General features: G+C 47.8%; 1 protein-coding gene across 1 annotated transcript in view; it reads left to right on the plus strand.

The window, feature by feature from the left end:
- Positions 1-10,913, plus strand: part of SFXN5 (sideroflexin 5) — a 101,605-nt gene that overhangs the window by 4,431 nt on the left and 86,261 nt on the right. Inside the window, exon 3 of the mRNA XM_031064918.1 lies at positions 6,143-6,220. Within this exon, the coding sequence (XP_030920778.1) occupies positions 6,143-6,220 (78 nt within the window). The remainder of the gene's footprint in view (positions 1-6,142; positions 6,221-10,913) is intronic.

Here is a 10,913-nt window from a genome sequence, read left to right on the forward strand (position 1 = left end):
GGATGGGGATGTGGGAGGGACAAATAATTGCAGTAATAATTTAATTACTGTGAATGAGGAAGGTCCCAGTTCAGGGCCTGGATGGGGATGTGGGAGGGACAAATGATTGCAGTAATAATTGAATTGCTGTGAATGAGGAAGGTCCATGGGGCAGCAGATATTCTGATCAGGGGACTCACCCAGTGCCACGAGCCTGTTGGCACTCTGTGGGAAGGAGGGAGGGCTGACAATCATTCCCAGTGAAATCAGAACCCAGGAGAGCTCCAGGGGCTGCCTCCCGTCTGCCTTTGCTGTGTCTCATTGTTCAGAGCCTGGAGCTGCAGAGCATCTTGCATTGCCATATTTGGGGCTGAGATGGAAGCAGGATTAGATGTATGTTATTTATATGAACCATACCTTCTTACTCAGCAGATTGCCTGTCTGTGTTTATTCAGTGTCACAGCTGCTGGCTCCACTCGAACAAAAAGTTTCTGGCTCCTCTTGTCTGTCACTGTGGATCCAATACAATGGGGCCAGCTGGAGTCAAGTCTGGTGTCTGTGTGTCTGTGTCATCCTGGGGAGCAGGGACAGGGCCCACACTGGGCTGGGCCACAGCTGCACCTCCACAGCTGCATCCCCCAGCTGCATCCATCCCCCCAATGCATCCCCCCAATGCATATCCCCCCAGCTGCATCCATCATCCCCCCAGATCACCAGGCTGTCCCCTGACCCAGTGCGACAATCCCAGGGTGACAGTCCCAGGGTGACAATCTCAGTGTGAGCCCAGGGTGACAGTCCCAGGGTGAACTCAGGGTGACACCAGGCTGTCCCCTGACCCAGTGCGACAATCCCAGGGTGACAGTCCCAGGGTGACAATCTCAGTGTGAGCCCAGGGTGACAGTCCCAGGGTGAACTCAGGGTGACACCAGGCTGTCCCCTGACCCAGTGCGACAATCCCAGGGTGACAGTCCCAGGGTGACAATCTCAGTGTGAGCCCAGGGTGACAGTCCCAGGGTGAACTCAGGGTGACACCAGGCTGTCCCCTGACCCAGTGCGACAATCCCAGGGTGACAGTCCCAGGGTGACAATCTCAGTGTGAGCCCAGGGTGACAGTCCCAGGGTGAACTCAGGGTGACACCAGGCTGTCCCCTGACCCAGTGCGACAATCCCAGGGTGACAGTCCCAGGGTGACAATCTCAGTGTGAGCCCAGGGTGACAGTCCCAGGGTGAACTCAGGGTGACACCAGGCTGTCCCCTGACCCAGTGCGACAATCCCAGGGTGACAGTCCCAGGGTGACAATCCCAGATGTGACACCAGGCTGTCCCCTGAGCCCAGCCCCTCCCTGGTGCCCCCAGAGCCCGATGCAGGCCTGGCTCTGCGTGGGGGTGGTGTCACACCTGGGCTGGTGCTGCTGGCACTGCCCTGCTGTGCCCTGCGTGTCACACCTGGGCTCTCAGGCTGCTGGCACTGCCCTGCTGTGCCCTGTGTGTCACACCTGGGCTCTCAGGGTGCTGGCACTGCCCTGCTGTGCCCTGCGTGTCACAGGCTCAGGGTGGGCACCAACAGGAATTTCCTCATGGAAAGGAGGGTCAGGGATTGGGATTGCCTGGGCAGGGTGGTGTCCCCATCCCTGGGGGGATTTCAGAGCCCTGTGGATGTGGGGACAGGGGCAGTGGTGGCCCTGGCAGTGCTGGGCATGGTTGGATTGGTCTCAGAATTCCATCCTGAGCGATTCTGGGGCTGTGTGGTTCTGTCCCTCCCACTGGTCAGGGGCTGGGGTGGGTGCAGCAGCTGGCAGGGCTTGTTCCATGCTCTCCTCTCCACAAGGTCCCTGCAGGGGCTGTCCTGGCCCTGCTGACTCCAGTCTGTGCCCAGGCGCCCCTGGGCAGGGGCTGGATCCAAACCCACAGAGATCCCGGGGATGGGGGCTCATCCCAGCTGGGGTGGCACAGGCACAGCCACCTGCCCAGGCTGAGGGACCAGCCCTGGCCCATTCCCTGTCCCATTCCAGCTGCAGTCCCAGCCCTGGCCCATTCCCTGGCCCATTCCAGCTGGAATCTGAACCCTGGCCCACTCCCTGCTCGTTTCAGAGCTGCAGTCCCAGGCCCTGGCCCATTCCTGGTCCCATTCCCTGTCCCCCCCAGCTGTGCTGCCCTGCCCAGGCTGTGCTGCCCCTGTCCCAGCTGTTCCCAGGTGTTCCCAGCTGTGCTGTCCCTGTCCCTGTCCCAGCTGTTCCCAGCTGTTCCCAGCTGTGCTGTCCCTGCCCTGGCTGTGCTGCCCCTGTCCCTGTCCCAGCTGTTCCCAGGTGTTCCCAGCTGTGCTGTCCCTGTCCCTGTCCCAGCTGTTCCCAGCTGTTCCCAGCTGTGCTGTCCCTGCCCTGGCCGTGCTGCCCCTGTCCCTGTCCCAGCTGTTCCCAGCTGTGCTGCCCTGCCCAGCCATGCTCGGTGCTGTCCCCAGGGCTGCAGGAGCTGCTGCTGCTGGCAGGGCTGAGCCGTGAGCACATCCCCGCTGCAGATGGTCTGTCTGGCACCCCTCGGTGAGAGCTCAGACCCCAGCAGCCACCGCTAGAAGTGCTCGAAGATTTTCCCTCTGAGGAAAGGGGCTCTGCAAGGAATGAGACACTCCGGGAAGAAAAAAAAAACCCAAAAAAACCCCCATGGTTGTGGGTTTGTTTTTAACCAGGGATGCTGTAAAATCTCGAGTGACACTTCATCCCACAGGCAGCAGCAGAGGCAGCAAGCGCCAATAAACATGGAAACAGGGGCACAACCCTGCAACAGAGCTGGGGCTGCTGCTGAGGAGGAGCTGAAGGGAAATGCTGATAGCAGCAGCCATGGATGGAGCTGTGGTGGAGGGAAATGTTGGTATCAGCAGCCATGGATGGAGCTGAAGGGAAATGCTGATAGCAGCAGCCATGGATGGAGCTGTGGTGGAGGGAAATGTTGGTATCAGCAGCCATGGATGGAGCTGAAGGGAAATGCTGATAGCAGCAGCCATGGATGGAGCTGTGGTGGAGGGAAATGTTGGTATCAGCAGCCATGGATGGAGCTGAAGGGAAATGCTGATAGCAGCAGCCATGGATGGAGCTGTGGTGGAGGGAAATGTTGGTATCAGCAGCCATGGATGGAGCTGAAGGGAAATGCTGATAGCAGCAGCCATGGATGGAGCTGTGGTGGAGGGAAATGTTGGTATCAGCAGCCATGGATGGAGCTGAAGGGAAATGCTGATAGCAGCAGCCATGGATGGAGCTGTGGTGGAGGGAAATGTTGGTATCAGCAGCCATGGATGGAGCTGAAGGGAAATGCTGATAGCAGCAGCCATGGATGGAGCTGTGGTGGAGGGAAATGTTGGTATCAGCAGCCATGGATGGAGCTGAAGGGAAATGCTGATAGCAGCAGCCATGGATGGAGCTGTGGTGGAGGGAAATGTTGGTATCAGCAGCCATGGATGGAGCTGAAGGGAAATGCTGATAGCAGCAGCCATGGATGGAGCTGTGGTGGAGGGAAATGTTGGTATCAGCAGCCATGGATGGAGCTGAAGGGAAATGCTGATAGCAGCAGCCATGGATGGAGCTGTGGTGGAGGGAAATGTTGGTATCAGCAGCCATGGATGGAGCTGAAGGGAAATGCTGATAGCAGCAGCCATGGATGGAGCTGTGGTGGAGGGAAATGTTGGTATCAGCAGCCATGGATGGAGCTGAAGGGAAATGCTGATAGCAGCAGCCATGGATGGAGCTGTGGTGGAGGGAAATGTTGGTATCAGCAGCCATGGATGGAGCTGCAGGGAACAGGGAGAGGAGCTGGAGCTGCCTGGCCCTTGGAGCTGCTCATGTGGCAAAGTTTGCTCCAAAAAACCTGGATTTTTGCAGGTTCTGGTTAAAAGAACCTGCCTGAGTGTTCCAGAAGGAATAGGAGGCAACCCTGAATTTTCCCTGAGTTTGGGGGTGTTTGGTGAAGGCACGTGAGCAGCTCAGAGCTGTGTGAAAGGATCTCCTCAGCGGGGTTTAACATTCTGTTCACTTTCTGGGCCACCCTTTTGTCCCCCTCAGGATTTTCCCCTTTCTTTCTCCATAATAGTATATATTTTTATGCATACTCTATAATAGTATATATTTTTATACATATTATCTACTTTCCTCACTCCTTTCTCTGCAAAAGTTCCCTGTTGAACAGATTACAATATATTTTTCACAGCTCTGTTTTTTAAAAGTATTTAGTTTTATTTGTAAAGCCATTTTTTGAAATTTATTTCCAGTTCTATTTTTCTCTCAACAATGTCTGTCCTATTCCATAGTATCTTTAAGGTAGTATTTCTTCTCTTAAAGGTTGCATACAGATAGATATGGTTTTTTCTCTCAACAATATCTCTTATTCTATATATTTCTATATATTTTAAGGTAATATTTCTTCTCTTAAAGTTTGCATATAGATATATATGTTTTTTCTCTCAACAATGTCTCTTATTCTATATATTTCTATATATTTTAAGGTAATATTTCTTCTCTTAAAGTTTGCATATAGATATATATGTTTTTTCTCTCAACAATGTCTCTTATTCTATATATTTCTATATATTTTAAGGTAATATTTCTTCTCTTAAAGTTTGCATATAGATATATATGTTTTTTCTCTCAACAATGTCTCTTATTCTATATATTTCTATATATTTTAAGGTAATATTTCTTCTCTTAAAGTTTGCATATAGATATATATGTTTTTTCTCTCAACAATGTCTCTTATTCTATATATTTCTATATATTTTAAGGTAATATTTCTTCTCTTAAAGTTTGCATATAGATATATATGTTTTTTCTCTCAACAATGTCTCTTATTCTATATATTTCTATATATTTTAAGGTAATATTTCTTCTCTTAAAGTTTGCATATAGATATATATGTTTTTTCTCTCAACAATGTCTCTTATTCTATATATTTCTATATATTTTAAGGTAATATTTCTTCTCTTAAAGTTTGCATATAGATATATATGTTTTTTCTCTCAACAATGTCTCTTATTCTATATATTTCTATATATTTTAAGGTAATATTTCTTCTCTTAAAGTTTGCATATAGATATATATGTTTTTTCTCTCAACAATGTCTCTTATTCTATATATTTCTATATATTTTAAGGTAATATTTCTTCTCTTAAAGTTTGCATATAGATATATATGTTTTTTCTCTCAACAATGTCTCTTCTTCTGTATATTTTTAAGTTAGTATGTCTTCTCCTAAAGTTTGCTTGCAGATATATATGTTTTTTCTCTGAACAATGTCTCATTTTATATATTTTGAAGTTGGTATTTCTTCTCTTAGAGTTTGCACGCAGATACATGCCGTGTAAACTTTCTGTTAAGTTTGGAACGTTTTTTACGAATCTGTTTCCCACAGTTCCCCTCTGTCCCCATGGAGCTGGGAGAGGGAATTTGTGGAGACTGAGATTTTTAAAAGCCAGCCTGAGCTTTTTTGTTTGCTGTTTGTTACCATCCTAAACGAGATGGGATCTGGCCAGGGTTGTTATAGTAACTACTGAGATTTCCTCAAGAGAAGGGGAAAAAATAGCAGCAGCCCCATTCATGCCTTGCTGCAGCTCTCCATTCAGGGCTGCTCGGGGAGAGGGGAGGGGACTGCAGGGACAAAGCCACGTCCCCGTAATGAGCACAGTTATATAATATGTAATTATATATATATTTAATTGTGCATCATTATATGTGGGTATTTTGGAAATAGAAATGGTAGTTAATGTCATAGAAATAATGGTTAATCCAATGTAATATATAGAATAGATGATGCAATAATATAATGTAGTATATAATAATATAATATAGTGCAATATGATATAAAAAAGAATATATAGTATATAGTAATACATTATATAATATAGTATATAATAATATAGTAATAATTATATAATATAGTTATATTATATTATATTATATTATATTATATTATATTATATTATATTATATTATATTATATTATATTAAATATAATATAATATAATATAATATAATATATAATTAATATAATATTTTTGGCCCCCTGGGCCAGTGGGAGGTGTCCCTGCCCATGCGGGTGGACGATCCCTGGGGCCCTTTCCCCCCAGGGTTCCCTATGGGATTTCCTGGCTTCCCCCGTTTATTCTGCGTTTATTCCCTTGCAGAGCCGGCTGAAGGAGGCAGTGCAGCTGCTGGAGGATTACAAACACGGCACCCTGCCCCCCGGAGTCACCAACAAACAGGTCAGGGGGAGAAACCCTTCCACTTCTGCTCCTTCCCTGGGGAGGGCTCTGCTCAAGGGCATTTCTGGTGTTTCTGGGGGCAAACACCAACTGCTCACACCATTAAAGGGGAAAAAATGTCATTTTGTCACTCCTGTGAGTTCTTTAGCAGCAGCTGGGCAGCACCAGCCCCCGCCCTGTTCCTGTGCATCAATTTCCATTTCTGCCCAGATCCCAACTTTGGTTGGGCAGCACCAGCCCCTGCCCTATTCCTGCACAATAATTTCCATTTCTGCCCAGATCCCAGCCTTGGTTGGGCTGTTCCTGTACAATAATTCTGCCCAGATCTCAACCTTGTTTGGGCTGTTCCTGTCCAATAATTTCAATTTCTGCCCAGATCCCAACTTTGGTTTGGCTGCATCAGCCTCTGCCCTATTCCTGCACAATAATTTCCATTTCTGACCAGATCCCAAACTCATCTGGGCTGTTCCTGTACAATAATTTCCATTTCTGCCTGATCCCAACCTTGTCTGGGCTGTTTCTGCACAATAATTTCCATTTCTGCCCCGATCCCAAGCTCACCTGGGCTGTTCCTGTACAATAATTTCCATTGATCATTTTTGGGATGGAGGGATGGGCTGGGTGATCTCTCCAAGGCCACATCAGTCCCATTTTCTGGGCTTTTCCCCCATATTCCTCTGCACATGGAACTTGTGGAAGCAGGGATGAGGATTTTAGGGCAATCAAACTGCTCTTGGAGTATTTTACCTGCAAGTCAGTGCTGTGAAACAAAAACCATCCATTTTTGTGTGGGTGTTGCCTGAAACTCTTCCCCATTCCTGTGCATGTTTTTTGCCCAGAATATGGAGGGTTTTACCTGAAATATGGAGTTTTTTACCCCAAATATGGAGTTTTTACCCAGAATATGGAGTTTTTACCCATAATATGGAGATTTTTACCCATAATATGGAGGTTTTACCCATAATATGGAGGTTTTTACCCCAAATATGGAGGTTTTGCCCAGAATATGGAGGTTTTTACCTGAAATATGGAGTTTTTACCCATAATATGGAGATTTTTACCCATAATATGGAGGTTTTACCCATAATATGGAGGTTTTTACCCCAAATATGGAGGTTTTGCCCAGAATATGGAGATTTTGACCCATAATATGGATGTTTTTGCCTGAAATATGGAGGTTTTTACCTGAAATATGGAGTTTTTACCCAAAGTATGGAGATTTTTACCTGGAATATGGAGGTTTTGCCCAGAATATGCAGGTTTTGCTCAGAATATGGAGATTTTTACCCATAATATGGAGGGTTTTGCCTGAAATATGGAGTTTTTGCCCAGAATATGGATGTTCTTACCTATAATATGGAGGTTTTTACCCATAATATGGAGATTTTTACCTGTAATATGAAGTTTTTGACCAGAATATGGAGGTTTTTAGCCATAATACGGAAATTTTTACCTGGAATATGAAGTTTTTGCCCAGAATATGGATGTTCTTACCTATAATATGGAGGTTTTTACCCATAATATGGAGATTTTTACCTGTAATATGAAGTTTTTGACCAGAATATGGAGGTTTTTAGCCATAATACGGAAATTTTTACCTGGAATATGAAGTTTTTGCCCAGAATATGGATGTTCTTACCTATAATATGGAGGTTTTTACCCATAATATGCAGATTTTTACCTGAAATGTGGAGGTTTTGCCCAGAATATGGATGTTCTTACCTATAATATGGAGGTTTTTACCTATAATATGGAGATTTTTACCTGGAATATGAAGTTTTTGACCAGAATATGGAGGTTTTTAGCCATAATATGGAGTTTTTTACCCATAATATGGAGGTTTTTGCCCAGAACATGGAGATTTTTACCCATAATATGGAGTTTTTTACCTGGAATATGGAGTTTTTTACCCATATTATGGGTAATATGGAGGTTTTGCCCAGGCTGTTCCTGGCTGCTGCCAAAGCTGGGATGGGCACAGGGTGTGCTCTCTTTGCTGGCAGCTGCTGATCCCTGCCAGGAGATGGAGAGCACGCACTCCACCAGGGCTGGGAGCCTTCTCCTGACCATGGCTTTTTAATGCTCAGTTCTGTGTGATTTAATGCCCTGTAAAGGTGAATTAATGTCAGGCTGCCTGAGGGGATGCACCCCCAGATAAACAGGGATGGAAGTGCTGGGATGGGAGCTTTCCCCCCACACCCTGGAGGTCAAAAATCCTCTTTTACCTTTTTTTCCCATTCACAACTATGATTTCTTCTCATCAAAGACAAATACAGGAGGCAAATGAAGGAAATTAAAACTCCTGCTCGCTTCAGAAGGGGCAGCTGATGTGGAAGGTGCTGTGCTGGGGAAGAGGAACAGAAAATAAATGGGAAATTGTCACAAGGCAGTGGCCTGGGCTCTCCTGGTGTCACTGTGCTCTTCCAGGCAGCCTCTGATGGGCAGGAGAAGGGATTGGGAAGAAGAAGGGATTGGGGAGGAGAAAGGGTTGGGAAGGGGAAGGGGTTGGGAAGGAAGGAGGTATTGGGGAGGAGGAAGGGATTGGGAAGGAGAGGGGATGGGAAGAAGAAAGGGATGGGAAGGAGGGAAGGATTGATTGGGAAGGAGAAGGGATTGGGGAGGAGGAAGGATGGGAAGGAGGAGGGATTGATTGGGGAGGAGAAGGGATTGGGGAGGAGAAGGGGGTGGGAAGGAGAAGGAGTTGGGGAGGAGAAGGAGTTGGGGAGGAGAAGGGACTGGGGACGAGAAGGGATTGGGGAGAAGGGGTTGGGGAGGAGAAGGGATTGGGGAGAAGGGGTTGGGGAGGAGAAGGGGTTGGGAGGAAGGGAGGGATTGGGAAGGAGAGGAGATGGGAAGAAGAAAGGGATGGGAAGGAGGGAGGGATTGATTGGGAAGGAGAAGGGACTGAGGAGGAGAAGGAGTTGAAGGGACTGGGAAGGAGGGGTTGGGAAGGAGAAGGGGTTGGGGAGAAGGGACTGGGAAGGTAGAGGGATGGGAAGGAGAAAGGGATGGGAAAGAGGGATTGGGATGGAGAAGGAGTTGGGAAGGAGGGAGGGATTGGGAGGAGAAGGGGTTGGGAGGAGAAGGGATGGGGAGAAGAAGGAATTGATTGGGGAGGAGAAGGGATTGAGGAGGAAGGGATGGGAATGAGAAGGGACTGGGGGAAGGAAGTGGGAAGGAGAAGGTGTTGGGAAGGAAGGAAGGGATTGGGTAGAAGGGACTGGGAAGGAGAAGAGGCTGAGGAGGAGAAAGGATGGGAAGGAGAAGGGATTGATTGGGAGGAGAAGGGACTTGGGAGGAGGAAGAGATGGGAAGGAGAAGGGATTGGGGAAGAGAAGGGACTGGGAAGGAGAAGGGGTTGGGGAGAAGAAGGGATTGATTGGGGAGGAGAAGCGGCTGGGAAGGAGAATAGATGGGAAGCAGGGATTGGGAGGAAGGGAGGGATTGGGAGAAAGGGAGGGATGGGAAAGAGGGATTGGGAAGGAGAAGGGATGGGAAGGAGGAGGGATTGATTGGGAAGGAGGAGGGATTGGGAAAGAGAAGGGACTGGGAGGAAGGGAGGGAGGCAGGAGGGAGGGAGGGATTGGGAAGAAGGGATGGGAAGCAGAAGGGATTGATTGGGAAGTAGAAAGGATGGGAAGGAGAAGGGACTGGGGAGGAGGAAGGGATGGGAATGAGGAGGGATTGGGAAGGAAAAGGGAAGGGAAGGAGGGATTGGGAGGGAGCAGGCCTGAGGCAGCAGTGAGGGAGTGAGGCAGTGACTCAGCCCCATCTGCCCAGGCAGATGACACACAGGCACTCTGTGTGACAAACGACACCCAGGCACTCTCTGTGACAAACCACTTTGCAGACTTTTGACCCACATTTTGCAGAGTGACAAAGCCAGGCTCTTCCCAGGGCTCATTCAGAATTCCAGCTGGGGAGAGGCTGAGCAGCCTGGGAGGGAATCCAGGTGAGGGGGGGGAAGGAAATCCAAAACACAAGAGTAGACCGAAGAGAGAAAGTATAATGGCAGAGGATTTTCCCCCACCTTGTGCTGACCCACACAGTGCAGGTTTTGCCCTTGAATTGTGAGAGGGGAGCAGCACAGGGCTCACCTGTCCCCCTCAGAGCCCTTGGGCTGGATGTGGCACACCAGGAAATGTCAGAGGGCTGAGGGAGAGCCACACTCACTCAGAGGCTCAGAGGGGATGGGGTCTCTGGTCTCTGGTGTGGAGGTGACCCCGAGGTGCTGGAAAGTCTCTTTTTCCCAGCCCTGAGACTGAAGAAGAAGTCAGGATTCCTTGGCTCTGGTTCTCAAGGTTGTTTATTTGCTGTTATCTATAACATTGTCTGTCTGTCTGTCCTGCTGAGATCTGTCTGGCAGGTCGGACACCCTCAGGGCAGTGTTGGCTTTTTATACTAAAATACTTTATTCACAATAATTTTCCAATACCTATTACCTACATAGACAGTTTGTCTCTAAACCGATCCAGAAGTGTCACCATCACAGCAGAAGGTGGAGGCCAAGAAGGAGAAGAAGGACAGGACATGCCCAGATTCCTCCATCTTGCCTCCTGAACCCCCATTCTAAAACTCCAAAATTCTACTTTTCCAAAATTCTACTTTTTCCACACCCTCAGGCTGGTGTTATCTTTTTATACTAAAAACTACTTGTACTTTATTCACAATAATTTCCCAATACCTATCCCCT

The sequence above is a fragment of the Geospiza fortis genome, unplaced genomic scaffold (genome assembly GCF_000277835.1).
Source record: "Geospiza fortis unplaced genomic scaffold, GeoFor_1.0 scaffold148, whole genome shotgun sequence".
Lineage (NCBI taxonomy): Eukaryota > Metazoa > Chordata > Aves > Passeriformes > Thraupidae > Geospiza > Geospiza fortis.